We start from the raw sequence: 21584 nt of genomic DNA on the forward strand, positions 1-21584 counted from the left end.
CACTACTCTCTCTCTCTCACACACACACACACACTCACTCTCACACACACACACACACACACACACACACACACACACACACACACACACACACACACACACACACACACACAAACACTCTCTCTCTCTCACACAGGCATTCACTCTCTCTCTCTCTCTCTCCACAGGTATGTTCCTGCACACGAGCTGGTTCAGCTCGCATCATAACTTCGCCGGCATGCTCGGCTTCATCGAATACCTGACGACGCTTCCCGACGTTTGGATCCTCAACGTCGGACAGGCGATCTCGTTGGCGCAGCATCCCACAGCAGTCGGCAGCGTGCACGGACTCGCCGAGTGGGATTGCAAGAAGTTGAGCCGACCGACTTTGCGCTGCGAGAAGCCCAATATATGTCCCTACACGTTCGGCGACGGAGAGGCACGCTACATATCGACGTGTAGCACCTGTCCGGTGAACTACCCGTGGGTGGGAAACCCCGGGGGAAACTAGGTTACTCCACTTACCCGTGGGTAACTAGGGAAACTGTGAGGAAACCAGGTTTCACTAATAACCCGTGGGTGGGAAACCCGGGGTAGGCGGGAAACTAGGGGTCTTTCTCACCTAACCTTAGGATCCGGGTCCGGTATTGCAGTCCCATTTCGATCCGGTATTCCGGCTCGAAGATTATGCGTCTTTTTACTTTGCTTGCGTTGATTGCTTTGTTTTTTTTATCGCCCGAGATGGGTTGGGAACGCTGCGAAACGCGGTTACGCATTTCATTTCTATGTATTTCGATTACTAGTCTGTGCGTTATTACTTCCGCCAAGGGGTTGGCAGGAGGTTATGTTTTCACCGGCGTGTGTTTGTTGGTTTGTGGGTTTGTGCGTTTGTTTGTTTGTGTACAGCCTAACTGAAAAAGATATGGACGGATTGTCATAAAATTTTCAGGATAGGTCAGAAATGGGCTAACTTAGAATTGATTACATTTTGGTGGTGATCCGTATCCAATTATTTAATTAATTAATTAATTAATTAATAAAAATTTTCACAGTGAGAGAACTGAGCTGCCTTGGCGGAGGTCTGCGCTTTCCGAGTGCTCTAGTTGTTTTTATTATTTGCTTCGGTTGCGACCCAGTCTTACGGGGGCCAATCTCGGATATGCGTTCTTTTATTTATCGTATTTTTTACGTGGCAAGCTTTACTCCTCGCGGGGCTGCGAAAAGTTATTATCGATGGTTTGTTTGTGAGACTTTGTGCTTTTACTAGCCGGGCGAGATAAATATTTGTGAAAATATTTGTTGAAAACGTTATCGATCAATGATGAAGCGCGTGTGTTGTGATTTGCGGTGCGAGTGGAAACCGATATATGGCTTATAATACTAAAAGCATATGGTGATATTTACCTAGCACTATTCGTGTTGCGTGTATTAATCTCACTTGATGTGGAAAAAAACACAAGAATATCAATAAAACATTAATACACCAAAATCATACGATGGAATGAAAATGATATATTGTTAATTAATTTAGACTGCGGATAATTTATAACAGCGGAATGACCCCAAATGGACAACAGAACACACTACATACTCTTAGCGTTACTAACCAAACAATCAAAACAACATGGCTTCATATTAAAACTTTCTATCCAGTAAAAGAAGTGACTTCGTGAAGTAAAGGGGGCAGCATTGCCTAGATTTTGGAGGAAAACAATATAACAAATAATAATGAAACAATGACATATATTTCTAATACTGCCTAATATTACCCTACATTTTACGGCCTAAAATTGCTAAACCCTGAAAGGTAGATTTAGAATGAGAATAACGATTGCAAATAAGTTTACTTCCCAGATATCAAATTCAAATTCCACGGTTATCATGAAATATTAGCAAAAAAACGATTTCGCACCAACATATATGATATCTCGTTAACATTTTTATATTTGCCTACTACGGAGAGTGCGCTAAACTACAGGTGTATTATTTTAACGGAGTTATATATATGTATATCAGGATGTAGGCATATATATACATGTTTCCAGGAGTAGATAAAGACAAATCGTCTTTATCTACTCCTGATGTTTCGTTTAGCAGCATACAATATTTCTCATGTGCGACACTAGCGCCGACCAACGGCAATGAAAAATGTACGAAATCGAGATGTTGAAAAGATTGGGCGTCCTAGTTCTTATCATATGATCCAAGCAGTGCGTTTTTTTAATAGGGAACTGTTTCTGGGTCTGTAATTTCAATATAAATTTTAATATTTCTATACTAATTCTTATACTTCAAACATAAATTTCGAACAAAGTGTGATTTCAGTTAGCAGATAATAGGCGTGCATGTGCACAGATACGAAGAACCCTATAGTCCATTACGCGCTTTAATGAGCTTTTAGGAAGATTTGCTGCTTTACAATTAATGGAGTGAGCCGTGATGGTCACCGCACCCCCTCAAGCCTTGACAGTGACAACGACGAGCCGCCCACGTTTAAATGTCTAGATCTGAATCGCACGTACCTTTGCCCCGTCAGGCAGAGTGAGTTAACTCTGGTCCTGAACATTGTGCTAGATATATTAATTAGAGCAAGCTAATGACATGTAAACAACATCCCGAACTTTCTCACGCGTATTTAGAATCTATATTGGACGCCATCTTAATAAAACTAGAAATCTACAGAGAGACTATAGCTGTTGTTTATTTAGTTTCATTTGTTTTAATTTTATCAGCATTGTCTATTAATTTGTTTAACTAATATGTTACCTCTAAAATGTCATTCATAAGTGTAAATAAAATAAATTGAATTGAATTGAACTGAATTGAATGAAACTGTGACACGACGCCATCTTGTCTTGCATGACTTTCGCAGTGAGAAACAAACAGCTGCATTTGTTGTCTGCCGGCTGATAATTCTTCGTTGGCGAAACGAGATACTCGTGTGTAACCTCTCATAATATTTGCATTTTATATAGGCCATCGTCACCCTCGCTATTAGATTGAGGTTAAATACCGCAGAGTCCGTCCACTGCATCCTCATCTGCATACCTGCGTATTTATAAGGGCCATCACAACGCAGCCGTATCGCCAAAATCAAAAGAGAAATATCGCCGTAAGCGGTTCGAGTTCGCTATACGATTTCCAGAGTTTTTTCAGAGTTGATCTGTAAGGATTTAGCAACGATGAGGTGCGCGGTGTCTCTACTGCTGCTGCTGTCTCTGCTCTCGCTGTCGCACGGCTACAGAGAGCCGGGGGATGAGGCCGACTGGTGTGATTATGAGCAGTGCAAGCTGCCGGACTGTCGGTGTAGCGGCACCGACATCCCGGGCGGACTGCCCGTCCACCAGATCCCGCAGATTGTAATGGTCAGCTTTGATGATGCCGTACAGGACAGATGGAAGGCGGACGTAGAAAACGTGTTGTCAGATCAGTGAGTATATTCCTTCCTATATACCCTCACGTAAACGCGGGCTGTGAGGTGTGTACATGAACGGGAGAGAAACCATAGACGTAATTTGGTATTTAAAAAATAGCTGGTCATCCATTAGTTTGTTATTTTATAATATGTTGTATTATATTATATTATATTATATTGTATTATATTATATTATATTATATTATATTATATTATATTATATTATATTATATTAATTATAGTATATTAATTATATTATATTATAGTATATTATATTATATTAAATTCTCGTTATATTATATTATATTTATATTATATTTATATGTATATTTCATATTATACTTATATTATAGTATATTATAATTATATTATAATTATTAGTTATATTATTATTATATTATATTATATTATATTATTATATTGATATTAATTATATTATATTATATTATTATTATATTATATTATATTATATTATATTATATTATATTATATTCCATTATATTATATTATATTTTTTATTTAGTTATTTTGTTATTTTGTTATTGGTTGAATTGCGCGAAACGTTTGAATATATCTTATATGTATTTCCTCTCTTTTAGTAAGAATCCTAACGGATGTCCCGTAGGTGCTACGTTCTTCGTTTCCCACGAGTACACGAGTTACCAGCTGGTAGAGGAGTACTATAGCAAAGGATACGAAATCGCCTCGCACTCCATCTCGTAAGAAACCTTTTATCGTAATAACAAAATGTCAACAAAAACAGCAGTCGTTTACTAATTCGCGAATATTTCTAATTAATCTCTCGATGGGGTTTTATTGACGCATTATAATTACTTAGTGTTCGTAAAATCAGTCGCGGCGTTATTAATCTACTAGTTATTATATGGAATGTCTATTGTTTTATTTAAATACCATATAATAGCAGGTGATAATAAAAACAAACACGTGTTTTTTATTCACTCCTGATAATAGTTATCGTTGTCTTTAAATATCATAATAGTTATATAGCTGTACCAGCCTGCGGACGCATTTCTATAACAGATATTTGGTGTTTCGAACAGGCACTATTCTTATCAGGATTGGTGGAAGAATGCGAGCGAAGACGAGTGGCATGATGAGATCATTGGCATGCAGACGATCATTCACGAATTTGCCAACATTCCCACAGACGATATTCAGGGAATGAGAGCTCCCTTACTGCAAACAGGAGGGGACACCACCTACAAGTAAGTTAGCTAGATAGATCCTGTTTTTATATTACTGATCTTCTATGGCTTCAAATTTATCTGCTACGCTGAGGTTAGCACTAGACACGTAATTACCTTAGCTGAATACTAGCTAATAATTTAATTAAAATTAATATTTTCTCGCCTGATTAATTAATTATTTCTAGCCTGATATTCATGTGGCATAAATATAATTAAATATAATAAAATCTACATCTTTGCAAGTCAGTGATTATACCTACACAGAACGCATTTATCGAAAGATTATAATTCAAACATGACACGTTTAAATATAGACGAAGAGCAGCATGTGAAAGGAAGGCCATCAAATGGAAGCAGATAATCAATAGGTGCCGAATTATTGATTCGAATCGTCTTTTATTACTATCGTGACACAGGATGATGTACAATACTAACCTGAAGTATGATTCCACGATGCCCACTCGTCTCATCACCAACCCTCCGCTGTGGCCCTACTCTCTCGACTACAAGGAGAGCAAGGAATGTCAGATCGAACCCTGTCCCACTCAGTCGTGGCCGGGAACGTGGATCGTACGTATTTCACAGGCGAAAATATGAAGCAAAGAGTCATCACTTCTATTGCTTAAATCTGGGAATAATATTTCAATAAGAAGCGTACGTGAGACTAGACTCAGGTAAAAGTTTAAACGTTTGGTAACTGGAGTATTTTTCTGTTGCACTGTGATATATACGCAACTGTGTAAAAATCGTGTCCACCGGTAGTCCGGGCCCGGAATGAGCATAGTATACACCTTGCCCTTTCGTGTGCGCGTAAATGTTTCTTTTGTACCCTCAGCCATATGTTGCGCGGCGTATAGGCCTACGGGGCGGCTAACTACGGATATTCCTTTAGAAATTTAACGCAGTTATAAATTAACGTACCCAATTATATATTAATTATTTATTTGAATAATTAACGCAGATGCCGTTGGTGGACTACACGGACAAGAACGGAAATCCCTGCGCTATGGTTGACGCATGCGCATACTCCGTAGACGAAGAAGAAGCGTATTGGCTGCTGAAGAGCAACTTTGAGAGACATTACCAAACCAATAGAGGACCTTTCGGTACGCAAACCTGCGAACTCTGTTGAAGTATGACAACGAAAACAGTTCGAAGCCTCGAAAGCTTGTGTTTAAAATATAAGACACCGAACTTATATATATATATATAAGTTCGGTGTCTTATATTTTAAACACAAGCTTGATGTTGATAGATACGCTATAGATATATATATATAGATATATATAAGTCATTCATTGATTTAGAAATAATTGTAATAATTGTATGTTGTAACTTGTAGGTATCTTCATGCATATCAAGTGGTTCGCGTACCCACAAAATATCGCCGCTCTCACCCAGTTCATGTCCGAGCTGGCCGCCATGGACGACGTCTGGGTAGTCAACGTCGGACAGGCGCTAGAGTGGGTTCAGAAGCCGACGAAGCTATCAAACATCTTCAACTTCGAGCCGTGGGGTTGCGAGGCAAAGCCGCCGGCGCGCTGCACCCAGGCGCAGGCGAAATGGTGTCACTATCTGCTGGGTGATGGTCAGGAGCGGTACATGCAGACGTGCAACACCGAATGCCCGCCGAATTACCCGTGGGTGGGGAACCCCACGGGCGAATAAAGATCATCCAGTGATCCCACAACCGCATACCTCACCGTACAAATAAACGATGTTTTTTTAATTCTGAAATTTTCGGCGTCGTCCATTGTTGATCGGTGCATCACTGCATGGCGATGTCACTGCGCATGCGTGGCACTATAACGATAACGCGTGCATTAAATGAACGAGCTATTATGAATAATTGTTTGATTTGATTTCTGCTCTTCCATTCTCTGATACCTCGCGAGCGATAGAACGATCACGACGGCAGATTATTACGCCAAATTCTTAATGATGAATACGTTTAACTGAGAGAATTGCTAGAAGGATTGGTTAAGATTTCACTACGAGGGTTGGGTCATTCGCAGCAAGGTTACGCGATGGTTGAATACTGTTAAACGTCTATGATAAATTATTAAAATATCCTGCAATATAAAACAGATGCTCGTGTTGGTTATTTTTTACTTTCTTTTTAGACTCTTGCGAATTCTAATCTCACTTAGCCATTTCTCTCTCCCTTATACCACCTCTCTCTCTCTCTCTCTCTCTCTCTTTTTGACTCTCTCTCTTTCTCTCTCTTTCTCTCGCTCGCTCTCTCGCTCTCTCTCTTTCTCTCGATCTCTCTCTCGCGCGCTCTCTCTCTCTCTCTCTCTCTCGCTCTCTCTCTCTCTCTCTCTCTCTCTCTCTCTCTCTCTCTCTCTCTCTCTCGCTCTCTTTCTCTCTCTCTCTCTCTCTCTCTCTCTCTCGCTAGCCCTCTCTCGTCCTCCTCTCTTCATTATTCACTCGTTACTTGCGTGTGTGCGCGTTCGCCGGCGTATGAGCGGCTGACATAAGAACGATCTGTTGATAATTACGGCAATATAAAATTATGCAGACAATATATACTTCTAATCTGCCGTGCCCATGTGTCAAGCAGGGTACACTACAGTAAATAATTGACATGGAAGACGGACTCGATTGCTTACATTAAATAATGGAGAATAAAAAACAATAACGAAAAAAATAGAAACATATCTAGCTTGGCTACTGAGCTGTGTATAATAACGTATTTAACATATATAGCGTAATATAATATCATTCTTCGTACACGCATGCGTGAAACGAGTACGTTTCGCTATAAAATTTCAATATAATGTACAAATAAATTAATCTATGCGAAGCAATCAATGTAAAAACGAGTATCATATACGCTCATCACCTCTCGTAGCTATCCTAATTTTTTACGTACATTTGCCAAGAATTAATAGTAACTGACGTACTGTCTTAATAAATTGGTTACAGATGTTAGCTGTCCCGGATGTTAGACAAGCGGAGTCCCGGATGTTAGACAGCTGAAGTCTCAGATGTCAAACAACCGTAGTCCCGAAATATAGACAGGTGGAGTCCCGGATGTAGTCGGATGCTGATCTGTCCTCGGTATCTTATCCGCGGCTGTACAACACGCGTTACGGCACACGCGGCAAAAGTCATGTGCCAACATAGCGAACAGATAGGAACCACATCCCGATGGCGCGTTTCCCACGCACGACCATGACCCGACTGAACACACGTCCGATGACAAACAAACAAACAAACAAACAAATAAAGAAATGAATAAATAAACAAGCGCGTGCCTTCACTCGCCCTCGTCGCATTCCGCGGCTTTGCGGAATAGAAAAAGACCAAAATAATAGTATAAGGATAAAGATAACAGGTTATCTAATTACTCAATCGGTTTGCGGACGACGCGCATCTGAGGAATGGAAATGCCTACCGTACTACGTAGAAAAAACTTTAGTAGAGTTGTTTTCGATCGGTTCGTATAAGAGTATGAGACAATACGTTGGGCTGTCCACAGTAGAATGTTGTTTACACGAGGGTTACTATTGGCTGGCGGACAAATATCGCTGCTAAAAGTTATGGATCCTATTCTTGCTCTGGTTTCCAGTATGCGTCGAATCTGTAATCTAGGAGGTACGAGATTTTACAGGGTTAAGGACACACACACACACATACACACGTGACACATACATATATATATATATATATATATATATGTATACATACATTCTAATTAATAATAATTAACTAATAATTTATTATATATATATATATACATAAATAGTAAATTATGTTTACCTAAATGTGGTTGACTCTATTTTACCGCGAATATCACGTAGATTCCACGAACAAGTGGGACGGTTTTCATCATGGCGTCACCAGCGTGACACCATTCTGCTAATAAGAAGTCAGATCGAGTAAGCCAGATCATGCCAGATCGAGTCAGTCAGATCGTATAAACAACATGCGACATTTGCCAACCTACATCCCACATTGACAACGCTGTTTGCAACTAGATTCTAGTGGGGAAGGAACAGCTGTGTCGTCTGCAATTGATAACGTGCTAGCGGATTTTAGAACCGATACCCCATCAATATTTACTTTTTTGGCAGTTCGCACGCCGGCATTACGATTGGACGAGTGTGGGCGAGACAAACAACACCGGCCGCCCACACACCGTCTTCCCGTATATATAAGACCGCAGGGACTTAACTCTCCGTTTTATCTAAGGAAAAACGCTAGGCGGTTCAAGTTGTCTTTCGATTAGGTCTTCTGTTAGGAAGGATCCATCAACCACGATGAGGTGCGCGGTGTCTCTACTGCTGCTGCTGTCTTTGCTCTCGTTGTCGCACGGCTACAGAGAGCCGGGAGAGGAGGCCGACTGGTGTGATTATGAGCAGTGCAAGCTGCCGGACTGTCGGTGTAGCGACACCGACATCCCGGGCGGACTGCCCGTCCACCAGATCCCGCAGATTGTAATGGTCAGCTTTGATGATGCCGTACAGGACAGATGGAAGGCGGACGTAGGAAACGTGTTGTCAGATCAGTGAGTATTCCTTCATCACTCAACATCGTCACGATCACATAGTAGAGTAGTAACCTTTTATTATAGCAATCATAGTTGTAAGGTATACATGAATGGCCGATATAGCGCGAGGTAAATATCTACAATATTATTGTCTTCCCAACGTACTTTAATATTTACGTATTTAATAGGAAACGGGTGAGTATAGATGCTTGGATGAATGCGGCATAAAACGGTAAAATATTTTACTCGTCTTGTTTTCTCCTTTTTTCAGTAAGAATCCTAACGGATGTCCCCTAGGTGCTACGTTCTTCGCTTCCCACGAGTACACGAGTTACCAGACGGTAGAGGAGTACTATAGCAAAGGATACGAAATCGCCTCGCACTCCATCTCGTAAGGAAAATCCCATTCTGTTAAATTAATTTTAATTATTGGTGTTTGATTTACCGATGCGTCATTATTAACATACGTATATGTCAGTTAGTTACGGTAGTCGTTAATTTATAATTATTTCCAATCAATTTCATTCCTAATTTTATTCATGCTTCTATTTCTTGCAGATTCGTAGTAGAGCATCAAATGTTCCTATCATATTTTTGTAACAATTTTATTTATTATAAACTATGCACAGTGTGACACTATGTAACTATATGTAATGCTGAAGATGGCGTTTTATTTCACTGACGATATACGATTCCTCGCACAGACACATTCCTTATCAGGAACTTCTCATCACAATCCTTATCTGTTTTTATTCATTCCTGATAATAGTTATCGTTGCGTTTAAATATAATAATAACAGGCATGAATAATAATAGATTATGATTATAATAATTATTCACTCCTGATAATAATTATAGTTGTTACAACAGCCCGCGCGGTCGCATTCCTATAAGAGATATATTGCGTTTCGAACAGGCACACTCCTTACCAAGATTGGTGGAAGAATGCCAACGAAACACAGTGGCATGATGAGATCATTGGCATGCAGACGATCATTCACGAATTCGCCAACATTCCCACAGACGATATTCAGGGAATGAGAGCTCCCTTACTGCAAACAGCTGGCGACACCACCTACAAGTAAGTTAGCTAGATAAATCCACATCATAGATCTTTCTCGATCGTTATTATTTGACATCTTCGATCTGTTTTGAGATCAATATGAGCAGTCGTAGAAGTAAAATGATGAACAAAACCGACAATCAAATTTATATGCCTTGAAACTGTTCTTCGATACAAAAACTTATAGAGATTCAAACTGAGTTACATTCCCTCGCATAATTTGCATTCGGTTCCACATAAATCTAGCTCTCCGAAGAGCGATTCTACCGTACACTGACTGGTCGATTGCAATTTCGAAGCTAAATTATAAATACTCGATGCTTATCGATTATAATCGATATTTTTCACTATCGTGACGCAGGATGATGACAAATAACAATCTGAAGTATGATTCCACGATGCCCACACGTCGGTTCACCGACCCTCCGCTGTGGCCCTACACTCTCGACTACAAAGAGAGTAAAGACTGTCAGATCGAACCCTGTCCCGTAGAATCATGGCCCGGAGCGTGGATCGTACGTATTTCAATTTTTCTGCGGAAATATTTTATGACGATATTTTATTCATATGTGGTCCTGTGTGACAACATCCATTTCTTAGAGTCGCGTTTGTTATGTCTGATCGGATTTAGCAATTGAAGATTTAATACTTTAAGACGCAAAATCATTAAATACGTAGTTGTTAGATGATTATATAGCATAAACAAATGTTCTCAGGTGCCTTTGGTGGATTATACAGACAAGTTGGGAAATCCCTGCGCTATGGTTGACGCATGCGCACACTCTAATAACGAGGAGGAAGCCTATTGGCTGTTTAAGAGCAACTTCGACAGACATTATTATTCCAACAAGGCTCCTTTCGGTAAGGAATCTATCTCACGATTCTCACCCACTCACTCTCCTCCTCCTTGTCCTCTTCGTCGTCTTCCTCCTCATACTCCTCCCCGCCCCCTCTCTCTCTCTCTCTATCTATCTATCTATCTATCTATCTATATGTCGCACTCACTCACTCACTCACTCACTCACTCACTCACTCACTCGCTCGCTCGCTCACTTTCCCAATCTCCTTCTCTCTACTTTTCTCTCTCCGTCTGTGTGTTTGTGTGGGGAGACGTGCGTGCGTGCGTGCGTGCGTGCGTGCGTGCGTGCGTGCGTGCGCGAATGAACTTGTACGTATGCACGCATGTTTATACGTAAGACAGCACGTTCTTGTGCGTGGCCTGTGGTAGCCAACGCAACGCAACCAAACACACTGAATCAGTTCTGTCAGTGTTAACGTATAACACAATCACCTCCACCGCCACCACCTCACACACATTTCTTACGTCTGTACGTACACGCAGGTATCTTCATGCACACTCAGTGGTTCGCGTACCCGCAGAACGTCGCCGGTCTGACCTTGTTCATGAAGGAGATCGTGGATAAGGACGACGTCTGGATAATCAACGTCGGACAGGCGATCGAGTGGATTCAGAAGCCGACGAAGCTATCGAGCATCTTCAATTTCGCGCCGTGGAGTTGCGAGGCAAAGCCGCCGGCGCGCTGCACCCAGGCGCAGGCGAAATGGTGTCGGTACGTGCTGGACGACGGACAGGAGCGGTACATGCAGACGTGCAACGAGAAATGCCCGCCGAATTATCCGTGGGTGGGGAACCCCAAGGGCGAATAAAGGTCATCCAGTGATTCTGCAACCGGACAGTAAACACCAAGTCGCGGTGAATGCTGAATACTGGGGCGTTTGACGGTTTCGTTTTTCGAGATAGTTTTTTAAAGGCGGATTATCGTGTTCGGGTGACGAGTTCATCGCAATAAATCCTTCATATTTCTAGATTACAAAAACGTTTTAACGGTTTAACTTTTTATTCGCGATTATCTCTCGCATTGATACTTCTAAACACGTTATGATGATAGCAATAAATTTATATTTATATGGTGAGACATTATTGCACATATCTATTATTATGTATATTATATCTATATATTTTTTTATTCTATAAATATAATATCATAGTCATGAAATAGGCTTCACCTTGCACTAACAGTTAACAAATCCGGAGCGAATATCCTAAATATTGAGGTCAAATGATTAAAAATTGTCAAATCACGCAAAAACGATATTAATTTTTATATAATTTACGCAATTTATTAAATCGATAAAAGTAAGAGAGAGAGAGAGAGAGAGAGAGAGAGAGAGAGAGAGAGAGAGTGAGAGAGCCTAAAGTTAATTTCTTCTCTTGATGTTAATTCGTACTTCTTACGCAGTCCGTCTTCGTTATAGTCCCCTTGAACTTGATACTAATATTTACGAGGTTACGAAGTACTTTTATCATGTCGGCCGACCGCGATTTCGTCCATTTTATTAAATTTATGCTTCTCAATGACAATCTCATTCTCGCAACCTATGCGATATAAATGCATACCTCTCATTCACACTCTGCGCGCGCTTAACTACTCAATGCGCAATAAATGTATAAAAGTGACATCGGGTCTCTTAATATGTTGTGTTAATTCGATTACTGTAAGGACTAGGTAATGCCGCTCATTGCCTGGCTTCCACAGCAAATCTGCAACTTGCAAACCTATCGAAATGATACGGCCTTTGACGTTGACACCACGCCGTGTTCAATGTCTTGTATATAACACACACACAATTTAAGACTTATTAGCGATGGCTAAGACAGATATCGGGAGATTATAAACTCTATAATTTCATACATTTTCGCTAACAACCGGGCGTAGCAAATATGCCAGTTCGTAGTTAGCAAAGGTTGTGTGGACGTCACAGGTCACCGGTCATTGTTGACAAAAATCGATGAAAACTCGAGAAGCGGGTGTGCGCCTCGGGTCAGTACGTATATGTGCATGTGTTCTGTGTACGTCTACACGCACGCATGCTTACGTGCACGCACACCACGCGGCGCCACGCACGGCACGCACCTGTACGTGCACACGCACGGCACGAACGCATCTGTACGTGCACACGCACGCACGCACGTGTACGTGCACACGCACGCACACCCACACGCATGTACGTGACACACGCACGCACGCACGTGTACGTGCACACGCACGCACACACACACGCATGTGTACGTGCACACGCACGCACGCACGCACGCATGCACGTGTACGTGCAAAAGCACGCACGCACGCACGCATGCACGTGTAAGTGCTCACGCACGCACGCACGCACGCACGCACGTGTACGTGCACACGCACGCACACACGCACGCACACACGTGTACGTGCACACCACGCACGCACGCACGAACGTGTACGTGCAAGCACGCCACGCACGCACGTGTACGTGCACAGCGTGAAGACTGTAGGCATTACAACGACACAGATGCATGCGTATGCCGCATTGGCGTACTGTGCGTCGAAATACGAAATATTTTGTCACAACAAGATACCTGACCCGGAAGAATTCGCGCAATGTTCGGCGCAATGCGCAGACTGTAACGAGCAACAGCTTATTACATTATCGTCTGCTTATGTTTACCCGCGGATGCTCTGTGCATTGTTAGAGTCGCTGCGTTCGTTGGTCTAGGCGCGCCGCCTACGCGGAGAACAGTGCGGTCTCGCCATACAGGACGCTGACGCAGCTCCCACAAAATCCCGATACATAAGTCTCCATCCCTACTGCGACGCGACAGGAAGCATAGGCATGGATCATAGAAATATATAGAGACACTACCGTAGTAATTACTATGATTAGGATAAACAACAATAGGCCTATATTTAGGCCTATATTATCGGCGAGCAAAGCCCTGAGAGTTGGCAATACAAACGCGTAACGTGATCGTGAACGCGTGTGTACACAATACTTAGCGTAAACATATGTGGAAACGGGAAACCTATCTATAAAAGATACTGTACGTGACAGTTATCACAGCAAAACGCATCTCTATAGAACGAACACATGTCTAGGTATACACGGAACACTTTCGCCGTTTCTTTCGAGTATCGTCATATACAATTAACCACCCTAGAGAGCGGACATCAGTGTGTGGACCCCCTATATATATATATATATAGGCAGTCTAACATCTAAGATCCATGTCTAATATCAGTGGACACACTACCTCGAGCCAAGCTGACTTGTGTATGCACGGAAATCCACACATGTTCCCTTCCGCCGCCCCATCACCGACACAACAGTTCTTGTAAGCCCTGTATGCGTGCAATATAGGCAATACATCATAATCAGTAATATATAACAGTAATACAAAATCAGTAAGACAAAATAAGCGCGCCATATTTAAAAAGGATATGCGCACTTTGTTCAAGTATAAACAAATAATATTCGACATGCGAGGGAATGCGTACGACCGCAGCGTCTGGCAGCAAAATGAGCATCTTGTTCTGTTGCGCTTCTGCTAACCGAGTAAAATAAATAAATAAATTAGGTAATATATTGAAATAAATACAATATATATATATAGAGAGACGAGATTCAATGGTTGTTTATGAACTCGTGTGTCGAGAGTGCTCAATACTACCATGAGTAGAGGCAAATATAGGATAAAGTATACGAACAGCGGTTGTACTTTTTGCCTCGTTTATTGCATACAGAGCCTGTTCGTATGAAGCGAAGGCTCCATACTCATCAGTGCCTAATACAGAGTGTATTACTGACTCTGTATTAGGCACTGATGAGTATCCATACGAAACAGCTCTGTATGCAATAAACAAAGGCAAAAGTACAACCGTGTCGCGTATAACTTTTATCAATATATAATATATTATATATATATATATATCTATATATATATATATATACGTACATGATATGTACGTCGCACGCTAGTATGTAGGCGGCAGGCGTCACCTTTGACCAAGACTCACCTTGACATCTCCCGTTTGTCGACCGAGAGTGCATCGTCGTCGGCTCCGTACACGGAGCCGCTGACGTTGGCCGCCGCATGCTTGACGCTCACACACACGGTGACAACCAACACGAGCAGCACTCTGAAGATGACAGCTGCTATGCGCCCGACCTTCATTCTACGCGCCAATAAACGCCAAAATTACACATACATAGGGTGTGTAATATTTTCCTCGTAAAAGAGTCTATAATAGAAAATTATTTTCTATTATAGACTCTTGATACATATATCGTCTTATATTGTGTTTTTTTCGTCGTCTTGCCCCTCCTCTATCTCTCTGCCTCATTCTCTGTATCTCTGTATCTCTCCCTCTCTGCTTCATCTCTTCTGCTCTCTGTCTCTTCTCTCTCCTCTCTGTCTCTCTCTCCCTCTCTGTCTCTCTCTCCCTCTCTGTCTCTCTCTCGCTCCTCTCTCTCTCTCTCTCTCTCTCTCTCTCTCTCTCTCTCTCTCTCTCTCTTACTCACTCACTCTTTATCTTTCGCGCGCTCTCTCTCTCGTTATTGCTATCATTTTCAATTCGATATAACCTTCAACGGTTCTAAGCTACAAGCTTACAATATGAGATCTGGAGCGCGTTTCCACACACCTAGAGCCGCCGCCTACACTCGCGAAACAGCGAGCGTCACGCTGCATCTTGTACTTACCTCTCCCGGTATTCCGCAGAACACAATATATGATATACGAGTATAATATATGTGTAAAATCCTCGCTTCCTTGGTAGAGGCTTGTGTTCGGTAGCGACACACGCACGCACGCACACGCACGTACACACACGGTCTCGCTGAGTGTAGCGAGGGATAGGGATGTGCGTCTTCACGAGTCTTTAAAGCGATCGTCACTTGACGTGCATGCCGTATACCTGGTTCGCGAGCTAATGTCCGCCTACGACATCCTCGGACTTCTTATATACGCCTCCCCCCGTGCACGCACGCCCCCACGGTTCCTCTGAGCGGCAGAGATGCGAGAAGCGACCGGTGGGAAGGATAGGAGGGAGAAAGAGAGAGAGAGAGATAGCAAGAGAGAAAGAGAAAGAGAAAGAACGAGCGAGCGAGAGAGAGCGAGATAGATAGAAAGAGAGAGAGAGAGAGAGAGAGAGAGAGAGAGAGAAAGAGAGAAAGCGAGAGCGAAATAGCGAGAGAGAAAAAGAAAGAGAAAGAAGCGGCGTCGATATTCAGGGTGACGCACCTGCGACCGTGCCGCTGAGTCACGCCCACGTCGTCTGCCGATGATTTACGGCAGCCGTGCCGTCGGCGTGTCAGCAGCCGCTAATCCACTGGTCGGCTTCACGCCGAGGTCTAGTTAAACCGCAGGGATAACACGCGACATCCTAATCGCTCTCCGGCATGCCGGACACGTGTTCTCTCTCTCTCTCTCGCGCGCGCTCTCTCTCTCTCCTCTCCTCTCTCTCTCTCTCGCGCGCGCTCTCTCTCTTTCTCTCGCTCGTTCTCTCCCTGTGTGTGTACCTCTTACACACACACAGGGAGAGAGCGAGAGAGAGAGAGTGAGAGAGAGAAAGAGAGAGAGAGCGCGCTATTCTATTCACAAAGCACTATTCTTATATGACAAACAAGCAAAACAATTCCAACGAGAATACGCGTGACACGTACTATCAGTCCTGGTACTATCCATGACGGGTACATGATCGCGTGCTCGTTCTGCTGCAGGCGGGGGTGTTGCCATGGTAACGCCAAGGACGCCGGATTACGTAACTCGGCGACGAGATGACGCGCACAGTGAGATGAGAGATTCTAAACGAGAAAAATTAATGCGTAAATAAAACAGCGTTCAAAATGCCGACAGCTATTCTTACATCGTTATGAAATGAATTCAACGGCATGCCACGGTACGCGTCAGCCACCGAACTGAGGGGTTCGACAAGGGCATGGCTACGGAGTTGTGGTTAGTAAAATCCGATTTCAGAAATACACTTCGCGCATCCCGCCATTTCCTGATGCTATGCCAAGTGTGCCGTAGCCTCTGTGTGGGCAAGGAGGCAGCTACCGCCCCCCTAGATTTTGGATCAAAAAGCTTCTATATATATAAAGTTGTTCAGTCGAATTAGTCCGTACTCGCATAACTAGAGAACTCCGCAGCCTAGAGGAAAATCTATATATATAAAGTTGTTCAGTCGAATTAGTCCGTACTCGCATAACTAGAGAACTCCGCAGCCTAGCGGAAAACTAAAGATATTTTCAGAATCAGCACGTCTGGGAGGTGGTTCTGGTTGAAACAAAAATTCTAAGGAAGCGTTTCTCACTTCCCGATCCAGGTTCTACGGTTTAGCATGTGGGAGATCCCCTCAAGGGTAGCATCAGGTTGCGTCGATAGATTCCACGATAGATAGCACGAGAGGTAGCACAGATAGATAACACAATAGATAACACGAACTCAGTATTATCAGGCTACTCATCGTTGGTTCTTATTACACCACAGAATATTCGTCTTAACGGTCTAAATAAACACAACTCCACGAAACTACACAGATGCCTACACACAGAGAATACGTGATCAATTACAAGTGATTTCGTACCTTAGCGAGGAGGTTCACGGAGACGCTCGGCCGGGGTGAAGATGGAAGGTAGAAGATAGACGGAGAAGTATCGCTGGACTATGTGTGAGAATAACAAGGCACGATCGGAGCGGGACAACAACCGGATTATAGGATTAAAAGGATCAGAGCCGAGTCGTTCTCTACCCGCGAGTTTGGCGTCAACAAATCTGGTCCCTATAGATGGGGCAGGTGGACATCACGGCGGAATCACCATTATATGTCATGGAATGATTTATTGTGATTGCGTCCGTGCCGCGAACTAATATGTACTATCTGTGAAGCCGGCGCTTTCCTACACTTAAAAAAGTTGAAAAGTTAAAAATTCATTAACAGATTGTACGTGTACGTGTGAATTACTTATTTTACCCTTTTTTCCCTTTACCTACCCCTTTAGTATGTATTATTTTTTATTTTTTTATTTAATGTCTTTTATCTTTTGATTTCTTCTTATTCTTTACTGTTTGGGATGGGATGGGATGGCATGCGATGGGATGGGATGGCATGGCATGGCATGGGATGGGATGGCATAGGATGGCATAGCTCTAGTACTATAGCCCGCGTAAAGTTGCCGCAGACAACGGCAACAGTGCAACAGGCAACAGTGTCACTGTGCAGGCAGCCTGCGGCAACTGTACGTGGGCTATAGTATAATAGTACTAGAGCTAAGGATGGCATGGCATGGCATGGGATGGCATGAGATGGGATGGGATGGGATATGGGATGGGATGCGGTGCGATGGCATGGAATGGAATGGATGCATGGATGCATGGATAGATAGATAGTTACCAGCGGTTACCAACTGAGTAACGCCACTGATTTCCCCGGGCAACGCCGGGTATCCCGCTAGCAGGTAACAATTGTAACCTCAAAAATAAATGTCATAAATAATGGAGCATAGTTACAATTAAAAAAACACGATTATCCGTTCAGCCTAACCATACCTATACATGTGCAGTATTTCCCGCAAATTTTTCCCCTCTATGTATTCGTTCAGCCCACGGCCCCGCACTCAAGACTCCCAATTCATTGCGGTAGCTCGTCGCAGCGGCAGGCGACGAATGCGCATGCGTTGCCGTGGCAACCGAGTAGCATCTGTTGCTTCGCCGCTTTATGTTTTCTAAATCCCCTCTCAGCTTCCACGGCGGAGGTAGTAGCTTTATTATCGTCCGCGTTACGACGCACGAAAGCCCGCCATTCGCGTCACGCGACCGGGGCGACAACTATCAAGCGCATTACGTCGCATTAAATCGACGACGCCATCAATAAACACGTCGTAATTAAATCGTGGTGCTGTGCATAGGTATCCACGTAAATTACACAGTATGTTGCTAGCGTCAGATTACGAACATCTTACAGTAACACGCACGACTTGCCCGCTGTCACCAAATTTCTAGTTCGTTCTACTGTCAGCTACGGCTTTTAATGTATACTACTGCTTCTACTGCACGAAGTCAACAACAACAACAACAAAATCAGGAAATGTTTTTTTTACAAAACATTTGTTTGCTTTATTTTTTCTTCAGTTTGTTCGATACATCTGTTTCATACGCGCGGGTGGTGGCAGCGGGGCAACGAACGACCGACCGACTGACTGACTGACTGCCCACCTAAGAGACAAGACGCGACAAGGAGGCAGAACACAGTGACATAAAGACTGAACGCTCGTCCTCTCACGCCCTCGCGCAGAAAACCAAAAAAATACTTTGCGCTGAAAAATCGTGACGTTGGTTCCTGCGATGCGACGGGGAACAAGGGGACAGATGAAGGTTATTTTTGCCGACTAGACTTGAGGAAGAGCGAGCCGAGCCACGGAGCGCATATGACCTTTGACCCAACACGAAACAAAGGCCAGGTTAATTTAAAAACCATCACAGTACTCGCGGGGTGGCACAGGCGTCAGGCCTTCCGCGCGCGTGCGCACTTTGGAATATTTGGGGGTTTCCACCCGACATTTTGAGCATAAAATGGGGCGTGCAACCCCGCGAAGGGGGGGGGGTGAGGGGGGTCCACACGGGTCAAAGGTCACAGAGGGAACCACTCCGATTTCCGACGCTACGACGACGGGCGACGGATAACTGCGCTATGCGGTTAACGAGTCGGGGCAATGGCCGAGCCGCATTGATACGCGACCAACCACGCCGCATGCATTCATTCACGCACGCGCTCTCGGCGGTGGATGTTCCTTCAGCTGCAGACGCGCAAACGCGACGACACAGCGCGGCTAGATTTGGGCGAAAGCGCCACGAAACAACGCCAAGTTCGAATCGTACGGGAGATCACGCGGTATCGGTAGGAAATTCCCCTAAACGATCCCTGCTGTGAGCTCCCAAGCGTTTACGTTCGTTTGCAGGAGCGACGAATAGCACTGCTATAGAAAGCCTTGCGCGTTATCGGGGAGATTAATAACGCTATACAGACATTGGCACCAGAGTACCTAGCGAGACCAGTGCTGTCACCTACTGTTCACTTACGCAATGAACGCAGCAATGGCGATAGTAAGGGCACATCAACTTCGGGGTACACGTCGGTAATCGATGTAGTTATCCGTAATATAAGTAAGAGGCACGCAGAGTTCCGTTTTCACCGTTTACAATTTTACGTTATTTTCCCCCCGCCTAGCCCAAGGCAAGCTTGCGAAGCGTGACTTGCAGAAAACAAAAACCGCCGGGAAGGAAAACCCGTAATCGCAGTCACGACGATTTCCAAGAACAATTTGTCATTCGTGCTCACGCCTTTTTTAAAAATCCCTATAACATGAGCATCACAGCTAAACCTACACAGTATGCGACCGGCACTGCGGTCGACAATGAATACTCGAACGATCAAATAGCCTTACTAACGATAATTAAATACGTAATTAGAAGCTTAATACGACAACGACAGCAGAAGATTTTTCACGTACGACCGGCGGGACGCCGCTCGCGGTACGAGATGCGCACGGGCTCTCGCCGTCTCGTTTACAATGATTTTACATTCGATATCCATTCCGAACGAGGTGGTGCGGGCTATACAGAACTAGCAAGATGATACTAGAGGGATGTTGTGCGTGCGTGCGTGCGTGAGGGATGTTGTGCGTGCGTGCGTGCGTGCGGGATGTTGTGCGTGCGTGCGTGCGTGAGAGAGAGAGAGAGAGAGAGAGAGAGAGAGAGAGAGAGAGACTCTAAAGTGAATTTCTCTCTTGATGTTAAATGCGGTACTTCTTACGCAGTCCGTCTTCGTTATAGTCCCTTGAACTTTGAATACTAATATTTACGAGGTTACGAAGTACTTTTATCATGTCCGGACCGCGGAATTTCGTCCATTTTATTTAAATTTATGCTCTCAATGACAATCTCATATCTCGCAACCTATGCGATAAAATGCATACCCTTCCATTCACACTCTTTGCGCCTTAACTCTACTATGCGCAATAAATGTATAAAAGTGACATCGGGTCTCTTAAATATGTTGTATTAATTGTATTACTGTAATGACTAGGTAATGCCTCATTGCCTGGCTGCCACAGCAAGTCTGCAACTTGCAAACCTATCGAAATGATCGGCCTTTGTCGGTTGACACCACGCCGCGTTCAATGTCTTGTATATAACACACACACAATTTAAGACTTATTAGCGATGGCTAAGACAGATATCGAGGAGATTATAAGAACTCTATAATTTCATACATTTTCGCTAACAACGCGGCGTACAAATATGCCAGTTCGTAGTTAGCAAGGGTTGTGTGACGTCACAGGTCACCGGGTCATTTGTGACAAAAATCGATGAAATCTCGAGTGCGGTGTGCGCTCTCGGTTCAGTACGTATATGTGCATGTGTTCTGTGTACGTCTACACGCACGCATGTGTACGTGCACACACACGCGCGCACGCACGCACGCACCTGTACGTGCACACGCACGCACGAACGCACCTGTACGTGCACACGCACGCACGCACGTGTACGTGCACACGCACGCACGTGTACGTGCACACGCACACACGTGTACG

The 21584-nt window shown here is 43.6% G+C and overlaps 3 protein-coding genes across 3 annotated transcripts in view; all 3 read left to right on the top strand.

Moving 5' to 3' along the window:
* LOC106812468 overlaps nucleotides 1–872 on the top strand; it is a 2178-nt gene extending 1306 nt beyond the window's left edge. The window contains exon 3 of the mRNA XM_014816353.1: nucleotides 168–872. Within this exon, the coding sequence (XP_014671839.1) occupies nucleotides 168–490 (323 nt within the window). The 3' untranslated portion in view covers nucleotides 491–872. The remainder of the gene's footprint in view (nucleotides 1–167) is intronic.
* Nucleotides 873–3161: 2289 nt separating this feature from the next.
* Nucleotides 3162–4624, top strand: LOC106812464. The gene is made up of 3 exons (XM_014816348.1): nucleotides 3162–3409; nucleotides 3994–4113; nucleotides 4456–4624. The coding sequence occupies exons 1-3, from the start codon at nucleotides 3162–3164 to the stop codon at nucleotides 4622–4624; spliced, it is 537 nt and encodes a 178-aa protein (XP_014671834.1).
* A 4243-nt stretch (nucleotides 4625–8867) lies between these two features.
* On the top strand, nucleotides 8868–11828 carry LOC106812465. Its single transcript, XM_014816349.1, has 5 exons — nucleotides 8868–9115; nucleotides 9369–9488; nucleotides 10014–10178; nucleotides 10522–10675; nucleotides 11541–11828. The coding sequence occupies exons 1-5, from the start codon at nucleotides 8868–8870 to the stop codon at nucleotides 11826–11828; spliced, it is 975 nt and encodes a 324-aa protein (XP_014671835.1).
* Nucleotides 11829–21584: the final 9756 nt, after the last annotated feature.

This window comes from Priapulus caudatus, unplaced genomic scaffold, assembly GCF_000485595.1.
Source record: "Priapulus caudatus unplaced genomic scaffold, Priapulus_caudatus-5.0.1 Scaffold652, whole genome shotgun sequence".
NCBI lineage: Eukaryota > Metazoa > Priapulida > Priapulimorpha > Priapulimorphida > Priapulidae > Priapulus > Priapulus caudatus.

Bases quoted from the DNA above. Each gene is read 5' to 3' on its own strand.
- LOC106812464 (XM_014816348.1), top strand. From the start codon at position 3,162: ATGAGGTGCGCGGTGTCTCTACTGCTGCTGCTGTCTCTGCTCTCGCTG. The intron at 3,410-3,993 runs GTGAGTATATTC...CCTCTCTTTTAG, and splicing joins GAAAACGTGTTGTCAGATCA to TAAGAATCCTAACGGATGTC. The intron at 4,114-4,455 runs GTAAGAAACCTT...TGTTTCGAACAG, and splicing joins ATCGCCTCGCACTCCATCTC to GCACTATTCTTATCAGGATT.
- LOC106812465 (XM_014816349.1), top strand. From the start codon at position 8,868: ATGAGGTGCGCGGTGTCTCTACTGCTGCTGCTGTCTTTGCTCTCGTTG. The intron at 9,116-9,368 runs GTGAGTATTCCT...TCCTTTTTTCAG, and splicing joins GGAAACGTGTTGTCAGATCA to TAAGAATCCTAACGGATGTC. The intron at 9,489-10,013 runs GTAAGGAAAATC...CGTTTCGAACAG, and splicing joins ATCGCCTCGCACTCCATCTC to GCACACTCCTTACCAAGATT.